Source organism: Pipistrellus kuhlii, unplaced genomic scaffold (genome assembly GCF_014108245.1).
Source record: "Pipistrellus kuhlii isolate mPipKuh1 unplaced genomic scaffold, mPipKuh1.p scaffold_m20_p_23, whole genome shotgun sequence".
Taxonomy (NCBI): domain Eukaryota; kingdom Metazoa; phylum Chordata; class Mammalia; order Chiroptera; family Vespertilionidae; genus Pipistrellus; species Pipistrellus kuhlii.
This window is the reverse complement of record NW_023425522.1, coordinates 873,102-890,639: the sequence shown is the minus strand read 5'-3', so window position 1 is coordinate 890,639 and position 17,538 is coordinate 873,102. Positions and strand designations below refer to the sequence as shown.

The 17,538-nt window shown below is 47.3% G+C and overlaps 2 protein-coding genes across 12 annotated transcripts in view; one reads left to right on the top strand and one right to left on the bottom strand.

Moving 5' to 3' along the window:
* Positions 1-2,403, bottom strand: part of DRC3 (dynein regulatory complex subunit 3) — a 50,288-nt gene extending 47,885 nt beyond the window's left edge. For 2 of the 3 annotated variants that reach the window (XM_045586456.1, XM_045586458.1), the window contains exons 1-2: positions 1,969-2,403; positions 983-1,109 (exon numbers count right to left, since the gene is read on the bottom strand). The gene's annotated coding sequence lies outside the window, so the exon portion shown is untranslated. The remainder of the gene's footprint in view (positions 1-982; positions 1,110-1,968) is intronic. The other variant, XM_045586457.1, reaches the window with a different exon arrangement.
* A 123-nt stretch (positions 2,404-2,526) lies between these two features.
* TOM1L2 (target of myb1 like 2 membrane trafficking protein) overlaps positions 2,527-17,538 on the top strand; it is a 129,026-nt gene continuing 114,014 nt past the window's right edge. For 8 of the 9 annotated variants that reach the window (XM_036452251.2, XM_045586454.1, XM_036452248.2 and 5 more), the window contains exon 1: positions 2,527-2,649. In XM_036452251.2, coding sequence (XP_036308144.1) covers positions 2,598-2,649 — 52 coding nt within the window. In that variant the 5' untranslated portion in view covers positions 2,527-2,597. The remainder of the gene's footprint in view (positions 2,650-17,538) is intronic. The other variant, XM_045586455.1, reaches the window with a different exon arrangement.

Sequence of the window (17,538 nt, the reverse complement as noted above, 5' to 3'; positions counted from 1 at the left end):
CTCCTTATCTCTGTTTCAGATGATCATATAGTCTGTTTCAAATGATCATATAGTCATACAAATGTTTAATTAGAAACAATGACAGCCAAGACCGGTTTGGCTCAGTGGATAAAGCGTCAGCCTGCAGACTGAAAGGTCCCGGGTTCGATTCCGGTCAAGGGCATGTACCTTGGTTACGGGCACATCCCCAGTGGGGGGTGTGCAAGAGGCAGCTGATCGATGTTTCTCTCTCATCGATGTTCCTAACTCTCTATTCCTCTTTCTTCCTCTCTGTAAAAAAGTCAATAAAATATATTTTTTTTAAAAGAAAAGAAGCGATGACAAATTAGTAAGTATAGGGAACTATGATAGTATGCATTAGGGGCACTTGGCCTGGCCGTGGAGCTGGGGCTGAGATCTGAAGGAGGAGCAGGAAAGGAGAGGGAACCACACATCGAGGCCCTGGTGTGGGAAGAGGGCCTGTTCCACTTTGGCTGAAGGGATCCAGCTTGGAGGGGCCTACAGGAGCTCTGTCATTATCCTAGGAGACCTGGGAGCTCCTGGGGCTTAACAGGGGCAGTGACACGGTAAGGTTTTAATCTTAAGATGCTCACTCTGGTTGTACTACTGAGAATGGCAAGAGTCATGAAGTGAGAGATGACCAAGTGACCAAGGGGGTGGTGAGACATGGATTTGAAAGATCTCTAGGAATTTATTTTATATGTAGGACTAGTCATTGGCAGCTTTCAGATAAGAAAATGGAAGCTGTTAGGTTAAGTAAAATGCCCAAGTTTATACATCTAGTAGATAGCAGAGCTGGAAAACAGGACTCCAGAGCCATTTCTTAATCATGACTCAGCTGTTCCCAGGTCACTGCAGACCATCACTGTCACTGCCCAGAGTGTTTTCCACGGCTGTTCTGCGTCAGGGTCAAGGCCCTAACAGTCCTCCCACAGGGTTTTTATCATAATTCACCACCCAGCCTGGGCTCCTGATGCCTTGCCTGTTGATAGTTTTGTTGGTGAAGACCACAGGTAGGAGGTAGAGAATGCGCCTCAATGGAGTCTCCTCCTCAGGAAGAAACAGGTCCAGAACTGTCCTAGGAAACAACCAGCTGGGATCAACTGGATCTGAAAAATAAACAGCTTACTTTACTGAATGCTTACTGTGTACCAGTGCTCAAGTGTTAATTATGTCAGCTCTGGAGGCCATTAGAGAAGATCCCTATTGCCTTAATTTCCCAGATAGGAAAACTAAGAGTCATCAGGAAAGAAAATAGTCTAGTCATACAAGTAGCTACTGACAAGGAACAGACATGGAACTTGGATATCCATTTGCCCAGCCAAAGTACTTTAAATAGCACCAAGATGAAGAGTAAAAATAAGAGGAATAATTTAATGATACTTGTGAAGTGGGATATAAGAGTTAAATTCTTGAAGAAGTTATTAATGGATTTTTCTTTCAAGTTCCTTTCTCTCTATGAAAGGGATCAGGCCAGAAGCCTAGGGGATGAGACTCCTTAAAAATCTATAGGGGCCGGCTAGGGTGGCTCAATGGTTGAGCATCAACCACTGACCCAGAAGGTCACAGTTGGACTTCCATCAGAGCGCGTGCCTGGGTTGTAGGCTCCATCCCCAGGAGGGGGTGAGTGGGAGGCAACCGATCAATGATTCTCTCTCATCAATGTTGTTTCTCTCTTTCTCTCTGAAATCAATAAAAATATATTTTTAAAAAAATTCTTCGGGCCCTGCCCGCTGAGGAACTGCTTCCTTAGTGTTTCTTTTTAACCCAGAGGCTTGAAAGCCGAGAACTAGAGTTTTGCCTGTCTCAGAGCGGCTGGCAGAGGACCTATGTGCTCACTTTATAGATGAGAAGGGCCGGGCCAGGATCCTCGGAGAAAAAAGTCGGAGAAAATAGTCGGAGAGAAGAGTTAAGTTGGGCGCTGTTGGCTCTGTCAGTCCTCCCAGAGCTTCAGCTCCCGAGTCTGACCTTCTCAAGCGCAGGCTACCCGACTGGTTCGCGCAGAAGTCGCTTCGCTCAGTTGCTAGGAGAACCAGAAGACGCCACTCCGTTGCTAAGGGGAAGTTAGGAAGTAAACATCCTGGGTGAAAGTTGATAAGTCGCCTAACAACATTCCTGGGTGGGGAAATATTCCTTTCACCAACTAGCTGTGGGGAAAACAAACGTTCCTCCAATCAGCACTTCTCATGGGCGGGATCTTTCTAGCCTCGTCTCCTTCCAGTCCCGTACTTGAGTGATTGACTCATCTGCTCTCCAATAACAGTAGGGATTCTAGATTGACCAATATATAGATGAATCAAAACACACGGACTTGTTCGGAGGCGGGCCAGGGGAGGTGCCCCTCGCTAGCCGGCGATCCCTGCGACTTCGCTCGCCCCTCCGCCCAATCGGAAGCCGGGGGCAGGTGGGTCTTCGTGGGGGACCAATCGGAGGGAAGCCGGGCAGGCGTTGCCCAATAGGAGTGCTGCAGGAGCGGAGGGGGCGGAGCGTCCCGAGGGTGGGGCGGGGGCAGGTGTCAGTCAGGTCGGGAGCGCGACGGGGACTGCGGAGACCCGGCGTCTGACAGGGCGTCCGCTGCTGCCGTCTGTCCGCCCAAGATGGAGTTCCTGCTGGGGAACCCGTTCAGCACCCCGGTGGGACAGTGCCTCGGTAAGGCCGCGCCGAGGACGGCGTCCGGGTGGGCGGCGGCGGCGGCGGCCGGCGGGGTCCGCGGCCTCTGCGGGTCACCGGTGCCCCCCTCGGGCGGGCCGGCATCCTTGTCGTCGGGCCTCTAAGGACCCGCTGCGCGCGGAGCCCGCGCCGTTCTGCCAGGCGGCGCCCGGAGGCCCCGCGGGGACTTGGAGGACCTCTGCGCGTCCCTCTCCGTTGGGGCCCAGCCCTTCCCGGTACCTTTAGGTGGTGCCAGCGGCTGGGCGGCTCCTGGGAGATGCCACTGCGTGCGTCCCCACCGAGCTCGCAGCCGCCGTCAGGACCCGCTTCCTCACACCCTTCTCCTTCATCCCCCGTCCCTCCCGCTGGGCACCCTCCCAGACAAGGTTGCCTGCTCCAAGGCTTGCTAATTAGAACCGCGACTCAGCCGGCTGCGGGGGGGCGGCGGGGGTGGGGGCGGGGATGGTTCCCGTGTCTGGGCGGGGGGCGGGGGCCTGCTCCCCGGGAAGGAAGGGAGGCCGCGCTACTTAATGATAAGAGCCCTGGACGCTCCCTGTGACCTTGTGCAAGTCACTGCCCTTTCTGGTTTGACGTTTGCCCGGTCTGTCAGGTGAGGTGTGTGGAGGTGAGATGTAGGTTCCTTCACATCCTAAAGTTTCTGATGCTCCGTGTGGCGGTCCCTGGCACTGACTGCTGCTTCCCTGCAGCATTAGACTCGCCGAAGTGAAGTCTGAGGGTGGCCTGTGGAGAGAGGGTCCTTGGAGTGCCTGCTCCTCCCGGAGAGGCTGCCGGCGCCAGAGGGGGAAGGGGGCAGAGTGGCCACCGTCTGGGATCTCCTCACTAAAAAGCAATTTTGCCTTTCCATCCAAGCTTATGCCAAGTGCTCAGTCAAGAATGTTGATTAGTTTCTTTTGAAAATGGGTTCCTCCTGGCTGGTGGAAGGACTGGTAAAAGTCTCTGCCTTTGGAATCCCTAGGGACCTGGCTGGTTAGGCAGCAGTGTTTATTTCTTGCTCTAAGAACTTCCAGCTTACTTTTCGGCCTTACTTCTCACTGGCATTTGGGAACCTTTCTTCTCTTGTGTAACATCTCGGATAAGGGGTGATGGACACTGGGTGTCGGGAAGTCTTTTCTCACCGTTACACACTGCGAGTCTCCAGATTCTCGCCCCGTCCGCCTCTCCCTGTGCTCAGGCGCTCACACGGCAGCCAGGTCCCCAGCACCTTTTCTCAGCTGGTGTTGAACTCCAGCCAGGTACCGAGGGAGCCGTCAGCTCGGGGGAGGGGCAGTTCTTTTCTAGTTCCTTTACAACAGGAAGCTTCGAAATGCCAGGACAGTTGAGAGGTAGAAATTTAAGGGGATTTAAAAATATGCAAATATAAAAATATGCAAATATAAGGGATGTAGGGATACAGATCCAATGGGAAGGACTTGGTGCTGTGTCAGGAAGACGGGGCTCTTGACTTTTGCCTTGCCCGTTTCTTGGCTATGGGACCCCAGAAAATTGTGTAACCCTTCTGAGCCTTAGTGTGCTGAGAGAGGGAAAGAGGGAGGGAACACAGTGCCTGGAACGTAGTAGAGGGTCAATAAATTGTAGCTCTCACTGTTAATAACAGAACAAGTAAGTTAAGTGGAGAGGATGTGTGGGACAGCTGGCCCATCTGTGACCTTGCAGGCCCCATCACTTACAAAAAGCATACCTGACAGCAAAGAGTGAAGCCTCCTCCTTGCTAGTCAGTCACCTGGCTAATACCTATGGAATTTCACATTCAGTTCAGTTCTAATGTGTATTCTGTACTGTGGTGACAAAGTGTGAAAGTGATTTTCATGACGTTCAGTACAGTTAATATTCTTTTAAAAGTATGCCCCAGGGGGTTGGGAGGAAGGGGAATGTGGAAATACAACAACAACAAAGCTAATGATTAAAAGCAGCAGCTATGGCTTACACACAGCAATTCTCCAGCCATTATTTACCCCTCACAGCTGCTTTGTGAAGACGTCGTGTTGTCTTTCCACATCAGAGAGAGGACACTGAGGCTCAGAGGAGTGAGTGACTGATTGGCAGGCAAGAGGGGGAGCTGGGGTTTCGCAGCTGCCTGGCCCCCAGGACACTTGTATATCGAGAGAGGACAGAGCTGCATGGAACAATGATGACTGGAAGAGGCCACTCCTGGCTAAGTGCTCTTAGGAGTCCAAAAGAATTCGGAATGCCAGGGTGCTGGGACTAGCTTCCTTGGGACTGAGGGTTCCAGAGGCCAAGAAGAGGATACCGTGTGCCTGGCCACAGGTAAATGGGGGTGGGTGCGGGGGTAAGGTGTGGGCACATCTGTGAGCACAGTCTGAGTGGAACAGAGGTGGCTGTGGGAATATAAGTAAGTATGGTTTGGGCCAGTAGGAAGCCTCGTTTTGGGTGGCTGACATCAAAGACTACATCTTAGCTAACTCCACTTTTAGTCTCTCTGGACTCATTTCCTCACTCATAAAAGACTACCTCTCAACCGCTCCATGGGCTTACACCTAAAGTCCATCAGTCCAGTTCAGCAGGCTTCTTGAGTGTCTATGTGTGCCAGGCTCTGGGACAGAAATATTAAAAAGCTGCTCCTAGGGACCCTTCAGCAGCGGTAACATGCCGGCCAAAGGTGTTCTGGAGCTGTGAAGCGTTGGCTCATAGTAGGAGAGCCCGCAGAGTAACGACTACTCTGTCAGGCCTGGCTTCATGCGGACGTTCTAACCTGGTGCTGTTTGGTAGACACACAGTCTGCCCATCTCAAGCAGCAGCTAAGCCCACAGCCTGGCGTGCGGAGTCTGCATTTCCTTCATCCGTCCTGCTCTTCATTCTGGAAGGCGGTTCCTGAGTAGGATGTGCGCTTCAGAGAGAGCCAGCAATGGTGTAAGAGACTAAGTATGGAGAAAGAAAAAGTGCTTGCTTTTATTTTCACCTTTTCTCTTCTGAAAAAAGCTTCAAAGTGGTGATGGTCTTAGTCTCAACCCTCCACGACCAGCCACCGGGAGTTGGATGTGATCGGTCGGGAGTTCCCTATCCATGTGCTCTGCAAGTATTGGCAGTTTTTCTTGCGGCTGAAAGACATTTTTAGATAATCCTTTTCCAAGACTTGGATTCATTTGCACGAAGAGAACAGTGAACAGTTAGTTAATTCTGACCAGAATATTGGGGGATGGGAGAAGGACCATCTATTGTCTCCATAGTTGTGCTTTGATGAGCTGTAAGGAGATTCTCTGCCGCAGGGTTTGTTGTAGTGGGTGGGGTTGGGCAGAAACCGCTTCCTTGTGCCCCTTGAACACTAGGCATCGGATGCTAGCATGGCTGTTCGAACCAAGAATGACTTGTCCTTGCTCAGGTTGCTATGGCCGTTGGCAGTTTGCAAAACTATATTATTGCAGTAATTTTTTTTTTTTTGGCTTCACAATCCTGTGAGAGACACAGAAAGAAAACTGAAAGGAACTTATAATTATTAAGCTCCTACTATATGCAAACTCTGCTCATGGGATCTCATTTAATCCTCACAACATTTAAGTATTTGAGTGCTTCTAAGGAAGTTGTGAGGTTAATTACTTGTGCAAGGTCAACGACAGCTAAGCCCAGAGTCCACTCCTGATCTAGTGCTCATCCTGTGATTCCATGTCGCTTTCGGCTCCACAGATCCCGGATTCAGACTCATCAGAACCACCTGGAGAGCTTGTTCCAACAGTTGTTGGACTCCACCCTCAGAGTTTCTGATTCAGTAGCTGGGTCCTAGCATTCTAACAAGTTCCCAGGTGCTGCTGCTGCTGCCGGTCCGGGCAGTACATTTTGAGAAGATTATTCTAGGTCAGTGTTCTCAACCTTTCTAATGCCGAGACCCTTTAATACAGTTCCTCATGTTGTAGTGACACCCAACCATAAAATTATTTTCATTGCTACTTCATAACTGTAATTTTGCTACTGTTATAAATTGTACTGTAAATATATGTGTTTTCCGGTGGTCTTAGGCGACCCTGCTAGCGGTTCTCAACCTGTGGGAACCTTATATAATAAAAGGCTAATATGCAAATTGTCCCCTTGACCAGGAGTTAGCAGGCAGGCTAGCCAACTGCCCATGTCCCCTCCCCCTGGCCATGCTGGCCGGACCCTACTCATGCACGAATTCATGCACCAGGACACACACACACACACACACACACACACACACACACTCACACTCACACACACACCCTATCTAATAAAGAGGGAATATGCTAATTGACCATTACACCCTCACAAAATATGGCAGCACCCACAGCCAATAAGGAGGGAATATGCTAATTTACTGTCATGTCCTCAGAGATGACGGTGCCCAGTCTGCTCTGCCCCGCCGGGGCAGCAGGCACATGGCACGGCCAGGCACGGCCCCAGGCGGGTCCAGCTGCTCTGTGCGCCTGCCTCTGGAGTCCCCCAGTCCCCCCAGCCGCCCAGAGCCAACCTGAGGTGAAGGCAAGCCTGGGATGGCGGCTGTCCAGCTGCCCAGGGCCTCCCAAGGCTCAGGTAACCAGGGCCGGCCAAGGCTTGCCTGCAAAGGTGTGATGGGGGTGTTGCCTTCCCCTGATCTCTGGGTTGCCTTGCGCCCCTGAGGGCTCCCAAACTGTGAAGGGGACGGGCTGGGTTGAGGGACCACCCCCCCTCCAGTGCATGAATGTTCATTCACCAGACCTCTAATATATATATATATACACACACACACACACACACACGCACACACGCACACACGCACACACACACACTGAGTGGCAAGATTATTATGCATTCAGAGATCATAATAATTTGGCCACTCAGCGTATATGTCTGCAGTCCTTTAAACTTCACAGTCATACTATGAGTAAGGCACTGTTATGTTTCCATTTGCAGGGGGCACTGCAGCACGAGGTCACACAGCTCGCAGTGAGGAGCTGGAGTGGAACCCAGTATTCTGCTCCCGGCTGGTGTTCTGTTACCTGTGGGCGGGGAGGGAGAGCACAGAGAGGTGGGAGGAGGGACTCTGAAGGACGCAGAGATGGTGGTGCTGAGCAGGGCTTTGACAGATGGGTAGGACTGAAATTCAAGATAGCAGCCTGATTGAAGGCTGGGCATTAGGGGTCGGTGGGAGTTGGAATTGGTTCTTTTTGCCTAGCAAGGGGAGTGCTGTGGAAGATGAGACCGGAAAGGTAGGATAAAACCTAATTGTGGAGGGCAAGTACAAATAGTTTGGACTCTTACATTGGCGGTACCGGGGAGCCATGAAAGATTTCTAGGGAGGGAAGCGATACGAATGTCATTACAGAGGCAGGGAGGTTTCTCCTTGACAGTCACCAAAAGGTCATTCTTTCTTACTCTCAGAGCCCTCACCTGTGCAGAATGGGGCCTGCAAGGAAGTCAGTATGGGCAGTGCCAGTTCCTCAGAGGCCTGTAGCCTTCCTGTGAGCCCCTCAGAGATGAGGAGGCACACCAGCGATGCATCAGAGATGCCAGGATGATGGAGCTCTGGGCGAGGTTTGGCATTCTGAGAGCTGGACAGCATATGAAGCACCGGACACCAAAAGCTGTGTGCTGGGGCACCTGCTCCTCGCCTACCCTGCTCTCCATGTGCAAGAAAGAGCTGAAACACAGGCCTCACTGAGGGCGCTGCTGCTGAGAGCGGGCACTTTGCGATGTTAACAGGCTCATAGAATTGTGCTCTTAGAAAACAGTGTGTGCCCAAGCAGCAAACTTGAAAAATGTACAAAAATGCAATGGAGAAAAAAAAAATCATGACATGCTTTTTTAATACACTCATTGAGATTCTTCTCATTGCATATACCAGTGGTCAGCAAACTGTGACTCACGAGCCGCATGCGGCTCTTTGGCTCCTTGAATGTGGCTCTTTCAAAATACCACGTGTGGGCACACATGTTCAGCACAATTGAAACTTTGTGGCCCATGCGAAGAAGTTGGTTTTCGGCTCTCAAAAGAAATTTCAATTGTTATACTGTTGATACTTGGCTCTGTTGACTAATGAGTTTGCCAACCACTGGCATATACCAAGTATAATACATGTGTATTTCATTTTTCATTTTCTCATACTTTGGAGTTGCAGCATTGTGTAAGCATTTTTAGCACATTTCTACAGGGTGTCCCCCAGAAAGTATACATGCTTTAACAGCTGAGAGCTCAATTTTGAAAATGAAATATATTTTAATAAACATTGACTTGAAAGAACGAAGATGGCAGCGTTAGGTAAACACTCCTAAACGGCTGCCAGGCACAACAAGTCCAGAAAAAAACCCTATAAAACAAATGTCTATCTTCCAAAAACCAAACGAAAGCTGGCTGAGAGGAAGCCCTACATCTAGACTGAAAGAGAAAGAGTAGAATCCTGGGCACAAGTGCTGAAAAACTGAAGTAGGGGGGGCGCGGATGTGATATGGGCTGGCGGAGGATCCCGGCGGGCAGAGGGCACTGCTTTCTTCAACCGAAGAGAGACAAGCGCCTGATCTCTCTGAAATTCTGGGGAGAGGCTAGACTGTCTGCCATCGGGTCAGAAAGTGAGGCTGGCTTGCTTGCAGAGCTGAGATGTTTACTGTGCTGTGGTGCGAGATGCGGGGAGACATGGGGACGCCATCGGAGAGGCGGTGGATGGGCAGCCATCACTGTTGGCCACGCCCCAGCCTGGTGATGCCCTGAGACCCCACCCTGAGACTCCGCCCCTCACAACACATCCAAGCTACAAGCATCAGACTTTGCATATGAATGGCCCTCTCTGGTGCAGTTTAGCAAAATTGCAACCTGGGGCAAACAGATCCAAGGAGGACAGGACTGTAGTTCACGCTGTAGCTTCTGCAACCATACTGGCCTCAGACAGTAGCTGAACTGCACCTCATTGAGACCCAGAAACCAGAGTTCTAATGCTCAGTTTCAATCCCTCACACCCATAAGTGACACATTCGGGAGACGGTATCAGTGAGCACCAAAGCCCCACTGAAACAAGGTGTGTCTCCAGAGCAGCAGTTCTTCTTTTATAGACACAGCGGATCCTCACAAACATTGGCCTGGAGATCAATTCCTCACAGTGTACCAACAGCAATCAAGGCCTAATTACACCAAGACTTTGCACTAAGCCCACAAAGGGATATAGCAAAAGTGACCACCTCAGGTGATTGGGGAAGCTGAGCTACTGACCCCTATAGGTCACTGACCACACAAAGCTACTCCATCAACACAGAGAGGCAGCCAAAATGAGGAAACACAGAAGCATGACACGAATGGAAGAGATGGAGGAGAGTAAACTACTCGATGACACACAGTTCAGAATCACATTTATAAGATTTCTCAAGAATCTTCTAAAAACCTTTGAGAAACTTGATGAGACCTCCAAGAAGTTTGGTGAGACCTTCAAGGACCTTAATGAGAATACAAAAAAAAAAAAAAAAAAAAAAAAAAAAAGGAAAAGGACCAGCCAGAAATTAAGCATACAAAGTCTGAAATAAAGAATACACAGAAACTCAACTATCAACATGCCCCAAGAATCAAACCAAAGAACTGGAATATAAGAAAGCAAAAATCACCCAACCAGAGAGGCAAAAAGAAAGAAGAATCCAAAAGTGTGAGGATAGTGTAAGGAGCCTCCCGGGAAGGCTTAAAATGTACCAACATCCTGATTTTTGGGGTGCCAGAAGAAGAGAGCAAGCAGAATATTGAAGGCTTAATGAAAGAAATAATGACAGAAAACTTCCCCCACCTGGTGAAAGAAATAGACCTACAAGTTCAGGAAGCGCACAGGACCCCAAACAGGAGGAATCCGAAGAGGAACACTTCAAGACACATCATAATTAAGATGCCAAGAGCAAAAGACAAAGAGAAAATCTTACAAGCAGCAAGAGAAAAACAACTAGTTACCTACAAGGGAGCACCCATACGACTGTCAGCTGATTTCTCAACAGAAACTATGCAGGCCAGAAGGGAGTGGCAAGAAATATTCAAAATGATGAACAATAAGAACCTACAACCAAGATTACTCTACCCAGCAAAGCTATCATTCCGAATTAAAGGTCAGATAAAGAGCTTCACAGACAAGAAAAAGTTAAAGGAGTTCATCAACACTAAACCAGGATTACATGAAATGTTGAAGGGTATTCTTTAAGAAGAGGAAGAAGAAGAAAAAGGTAAAGGTAAAAAATTATGAACAACAAAAAGGCATCAAATACATACCTACCAATAAGCGAATCTAAAATCAAGAGGAGAATAAAAAAATCTGAAGAACAAAATGGACTGGTGAATATAATAGAATCAGGAACATAGAAAGGGATTGGACTAACAATCCACAGGGGGAAAGAGGTCTGAGGGGTGCGGGAAGAGATTGGACAAAAATCTTACATCTATGGATGAAGACAGTGGTGGGGGTAAGGGCGTGGGGTGGGGTTTGGAATCAGGTGGAGGGGAGCTGGGCAGGGGGGGGAGAGGAACACCTATAATAATCTGAACAATAAATATTTAAATAATAATAATAATAATAATAAAAAGAAGACAAGAAAAAAATAAATATTGACTTTATAATTATTCCAAGTATGTGTATACATTTTTTAAAAATAAATCTTTAGCTGAAACTGGTTTGGCTCAGCAGTAGAGCATCTGTCTGCGGATTGAAAGGTCCCAGGTTTGATTCCAGTGAAGGGCATGTACATTGGATGCGGGCACATCCCCGGTCGGGGGTGTGCAAGAGGCAGCTGGTCGATGTTTCTCATCAACATTTCTAGCTCTCTATCTCTCTCCCTTCCTCTCTGTAAAAAATCAATAAAATATATATTTAAAAAAAAATCTTTATTGTTCATATTACTGCAAATGTTCCTCATTTTCCCCCCCATCCATTGTTCTCCTCCACCAGGTTCCCATCCCACCCTCTGCCCTTTCCCCACCCCCCATTGTCCTCATCCATAGGTGTAGTTTTTTTGTTTTTTTTTTCACAGAGAGGGAGAGGGAGAGTTAGAAACATCGATGAGAGAGAAACATAGATCAGCTGCCTCCTGCACACCCCCTACCGGGGATGTGCCCGCAACCAACGTACATGCCCTTGACTGGAATCAAACCTGGGACCTTTCAGTCTGCAGATCTATCCACCGAGCCAAACCCGTTTCAGCAGGTGTACAGTTTTTGTTCAGACTCTTCCCGCACTCCTCCACTCCCTTTTCCCCTAGAATCGTCAGTCTACTCCCCTTCCCTATACCTCTGATTCTATTATATTTACCAGTTAATATTGTTCATCAGATTTTTTAATTCCCTTGGCTTTTAGTTTCACTTGTTGATAGTTACATATTTGTTGATTATAATTTTTATCTATATCTTCTTCCTCTTCCTAAAGAACCCCTTTCAGCAATTCATATAATTCTGGTTTGGCAGTGATGAACTCTTTTACCTTTTTTTTATTTGTGAAGTTCTTTATCTGGCCTTCGATTCTGAGTGATAGCTTTGCTGGGTAGAGTATTTTTTGGCTGTAGGTTCTTGCTATTCATCACCTTGAATATTTCTTGCCATTCCCATCTGACCTGCATGGTTTCTGTTGAGAAATCAGCTGACAATCGTATGGGTGCTCCTTTATAGGTAACTACCTGCTTTTCTCTTGTTGCTTTTAATATTCTCTCTTTGTCTTTTGCTCTTGGAATTTTAATTATGATGTGTCTTGGTGTGGTCTTCTTTGGATTCCTTTTGTTTGTGGTTCTGTGAGCTTCCTGGACTTGTAAGTCTATTTCTTTCACCAGGTGGGGGAAGTTTTCTGTCACTATTTCTTCCAGTATTCTTTCTGTATCTTGCTCTCTCTCTTCTTCTGGGACCGCCATAATTCTGATGTTGGTTCGTTTGAAATTGTCCCAAAGGTTTCTTACACTATCTTCAACTTTCTGGATTCTCTTGTCTTCTTGCTTCTGCGGAGGAGTGTCCTCTGGCTCTTTGTGTTCCATATCTTTGACTTGATTCTTGCAATCTTCCATCCTGTTTTTAGGACTCTGTATAATATTTTTTTATTTCAGACAATGCATTCTTTATTTCTAGTTGATCCCTTTTCATATCCTCATAGGTCTCATTTATTTTATCGGCCTTTTCTAGGAAATTCTTGAAAAACCTTATAAGCGTGGTTTTGAACTCTATATCCAGTCGCTTCTTGTCCTCCTTTTCTTTTGTTTGTGATCTGTTTCCTTGTCTCGGCATTTTCACAGCTTCCCTGAGTTGGTAGGGTGGCTTTGTGTGCTAAGTTGTCCTATATGGTTCAGTGGGTCAGCCTCTCAGTTACCTGAGGTGGACAGTCTTGGTGTAGCCCTTTGTGGGCTGTGTGTGTAGTCTTGTTGTTAAGCCTTGCTTGTTGTTGGTATCACTGGGAAGTGTTGATCTCCAAGCCAATTGGCTATGAGGATCAGAAGTGTCTCAGCTAGGAGGGCTTCTGTATTCCGCTTGGAGGGGGCGGAGTCTCGGGGTGGCACAGCCAAACTTTGGTGAATCCTGCAAGATTGGTTGCAGGCACGCGCACCTCTTTGGTATAGGTGCAGACAAGCTTTGGATTCCTGTCTGTCCCTCCCTAGGAGAGTCCCATTCGCAGCGAATGAGAAAGCTTGCCACTGGAAGGGCTTATGTGCTCCGCTTGGATGGGGCGGAGTCTCGGGTGGTACAGACAAGCTTTATTTAGCCCCTTCCTATGAGGGTCTGGTTTCTGAGTCCCTCAGTAATGGCCACTGGCTTCACACACCTACGAGAGATCTCTGCCCACTGCCTGACAGTCTGGCCTCTCCCTGTCTGGGGCTGTCTATCAGAGCAATAGGTGGTTCTATTTTCCTCCCAAACAAGAAAGCTAGCCACTCATTAGCTGTCCGCCCTCTCCACGCACAAGGAGTAATCCAGTAGCGAACTTGGCCCGCCCTCTCTGCGCTCGGCAAGCAAGCCAGCAGCAAAGTCGGGTGGCTGCCTTTTCGTGCGCACAGTTCTCTGCACCTTTACAGTTCCTGAGGTTCATTGTGCCTTCTCTCTCCTTCCCAGATGATAGAGCCTCCTCTCAGCTAGCCGTCCGGCGCTTAGGGCGATGTTTCCCGTTTTCCAGTTTTAAATTCAAAATTCTTGTGGTAGGCTGCATTCAGGTGTCTACCCTATGCCGCCATTTTGGTTTCTCCTATACATTTTTTTTTTTTTTACATCCTATATATATTCTACCTGTGGGTTTGTGTGTTTTTTGTGTGTGTGGGGAGGAAGGGGACGAGAAGGGGAGATATAAGGTGAAGAATGGATATGAATACATGAATTAAGGAATGTTGTTCTTGCCTTAGCAGACTTTTTAGGCTAACCTAATGGTCTGGAAAGATATAAATAGCAGGCTGGCTTTCTTGCTGGTCCAGCTTGCTGTGGTTAGAAGAGAGGCCTTTTGAGAACCAGACTCGGAGCTGGTGCCTGTTTTGTGTGCCCTCACTCCTCCGCCAGCCTGGTGTCTGCCAACTGTTGCCTCCTCGGGCCCGCGCTCTTAGACCACCCTGTTATGGTGCTGAGTGTCTTCTCTGAACTCAGTGTTGGTTCCGTATGATTCCTTTGGCTTCCCTCTTGCTTATAAAATAGAATATTATAACAACAAAGAAAAAAAATAAAATAGAATGTTGTTCACCCACCAGGTTTTTGTAAAATCAGTGAGAGAATGTGTGTAAAGTCTCTAGCAGTGTCCTGCCCGGAACTAGTAATATGCTCAGACTTGCTGATTCCTTCTCTCCTGCCTGTGCCGTTTCCTGGTGACATGTTTCTCGTGTCTTCAGGTGAAGGCTGGAGGCTCCGCAGGCAGGATTGGTGCTTTCTACTTCTTTGTGGCTCTCCCAGGGGCTGTTCATTCCAGAGGCTCCTTTCTGTCACTCTTTCTGTAGCATCTCCCAAAGCTAACATATCAGCCATTGTTTACTGTCCCTTCACCATGTGCCATGCACCCTGTAAGTGCTTTACACATTATTTTATTAAAATGTTTTTCTCTGAAAACTCCATTAAGTTAGTGGTATTATCTCCATTTTACAGATGAAGAAATGGAGGCATAGAGGAGCAGAGGAATTGCCCAAGGTGACTCATGTAGGCTGAGCCATGTTCCACACCGAGGGAGTCTTGTTTCAGAACTTCTGTTCATACTGCCTTTCAGATGGCAGCCATTTAGATAAGAAGACCTAACTGGTTCCACATGGAATTCCATGAAGGGAGCATGGTTCCATCAGTGAATTCCAGGGTAGTGTAGATGCCCACTGCTCTCCCTTTGTTCTCTTCCAATTTGGCACTTTTTGTTTTGGATTTGAGTTAGTTCTGCCTCTGCCTGTGTGTGTGACTGCCTTTTGTGAGTCCACTAACTGTTCTAATGCTCAGTTTGCTGACCTGTCAGCAGGGACGAGGAATGTGTGTGCAGGAATGCTTGTTTGTCATATCTTATAGGGCCCTTAAGATGATCAGTGATCTCACGGATGTAAAAGCAAAATATGTTACTATGTTATTTTCTTTCCACATCATTTGGACTAAATGTTCCATGGGGGTACCTGTTTTTTCTTAAATATATTTTTATTGATTTCAGAGAGGAATGGAGAGGGGGAGAGAGAGAAATAGAAACATCAATGATGAAAGAGAATCATTGATCGGCTGCCTCCTGCACACCCCCTACTGGGGATTGAGCCTGCAACTCAGGCATGTGCCCTTGACTGAAATCAAATCTGGGACACTTCATTCCACAGGCCAACGCTCTAGCCACTGAGCCAAACCGGCTAGGGCACAACTGTTTGTATTTGTATTTATTTACTTTTAAATAATTGTGGCAAAATATACATAATCCAAAATTTTCCATTATGATCATTTTTAAGTTTCATGACATTTACTATTAATACATTCACATTATGATGTGACCATTACCAGAACTTTTCTCATCTTGCAAACCTGAAACTCTGTCCATTAAAGAACAGCTCCTTGTTCCCCTATCCCAGCTCCTTGCAACCACCATTCTATTTTCTGTCTATGAATTTACTACTCTAAGTGCCTCATATAGTATTTGTCCTTTTGTCGCTGGCTTATTTTACTTGGCGTAATGTCTATAAGATTACCCATGTTAGAGTTTGTGTCAGAATTTCCTGTTTAAGCTTGAATAATAGCCCATTGTATACATATACCACATTTTGTTTATTCGTTCATTCATCTTTGGACACTTGAGTTGCTTTCACTTTTTGGCTATTGTGAATAATGCTGCTATGAACATGGTGCACAAATATCTGTTTGTGATCCAGAGGTGGAATTACTGGATCCGATGGTAATTCTGTGCATAGCATTTGAGGAAGACTGCCATGCTATTTTCCACAGTAGCTGAACCATTTTACATGTGCACCAGCAGTGAGTGCAGAGGGTCCCACTTTCTCCACATCCTCTCCATTTCCCTAATCATTAGCGATACTGAGTATCTTTTCATGTGCTTATTGGCCATTTGTACATGTTTGGAGAAATGTCTGTTCAAGTCCTTTGTACATTTTTTTTTCTTCGTTTGGTTTTGTTGTTTTTGCCTTTTTTGTTTTGTTTTGTTGCTTTCTTGCCCATTTTTAAATCAAGCTATTTTTATTGTTGTTGAGTTTTAGGAGTTTTCTCTGTATTTTGGATATTAATCCCTTATTAGATACTAGAGTCCTGGTGCACGAATTCATGCACGGGTTAGGGGCCCTCTGGGTGGCCTGTGGGAATCGGACGAAATCCACCGTCCAATGCTGCCTGCAGCTCCAACCTGTTGCTCCCTCTCATCCTGGCCCCTCTGTGCCTCCCCCTCATCCTGGCCCCTAATCAGTCCCGATTGGGAGAGGCTCGCACTGCCACAGCAGCACTCACCAGCCATGGCCCTGCATCTGGTGACTTGCGAGATCAGGCTGAAACCAGCTCTCCAACATCCCTGGAGGTGTCCTGGATTGCCAGAGGGCACAGGCCAGGCTGAGGGACCTCACCGGTGCACAACTGGAGAGGGACCCCCGGAGTGCTCCAGGGCATGTCTGGCCCATCTCGCTCAGTCCCACCTCAGCAGCAAGCTAACCTCCTGGACGGAGCATCTACCCCCTGGTGGTAAGTGCGTGTCATAGTGAGTGGTTGAGCTGCCTTAGCATATCATTAGCATATTATGCTTTGATTGGTTGTTCGGTTGTTCTGCCATTCGGTCTATTTGCATATTGCCCTTTTATTATATAGGATGCGATTTGCAAATATTTTCTCTCATTCTGTGCGTTGCCTTTTTACACTGTTGATTGGGTCCTCTGATGTTTTTAATTTGATGAAGTCCAGTTTGCGTAGTTTCCTGTATCTTTAATATTATGCCCTTATTTTTCAGTGGAGTCTAAGACATGAATAATGATGCTAATAGTACTAGTCAGCATTACTCCCCACTAGGTCAAGTATCTGACATGCATCATTTCCTGGAGTTCCCATAACAGCCCTGTGGGGCAGGTACTCAAATCTATAGAGTAGCAAACTATAGCATGTACCTTCCCCAAGTTATGAGGATAATAAGTAGCAGAGTAGGGACTTGAACTCCAGAGCTAGTACTCTTAACCACTACACTGGAAAGCTCAGTCATTATTTGTAGAATTGAGCAGATGCATATTTGAATAAACTTCGTGGCTAAAAAATCTGGTAATAGTTGTTTCAAATTCAGATCTGCCTTAGTACTAAAAATTATTCTCCCAGCCTGGCCAGTGTGGCTTAGTGGTTGAGCATCAATCTGTGAACCAAGAAGTCACTGATTCTGTTCCCAGTCAGAGCACATGCCCGGGTTGTGGGCTTAATCCCCAGGAGGGGGCGTGCAGGAGGCAACTGATTGATGACGTTTCTCTCTTATCAGTGTTTTTAGCTCTTCTTCTCCCTTCCTCTCTCTAAGAAAATCAATAAAAACAC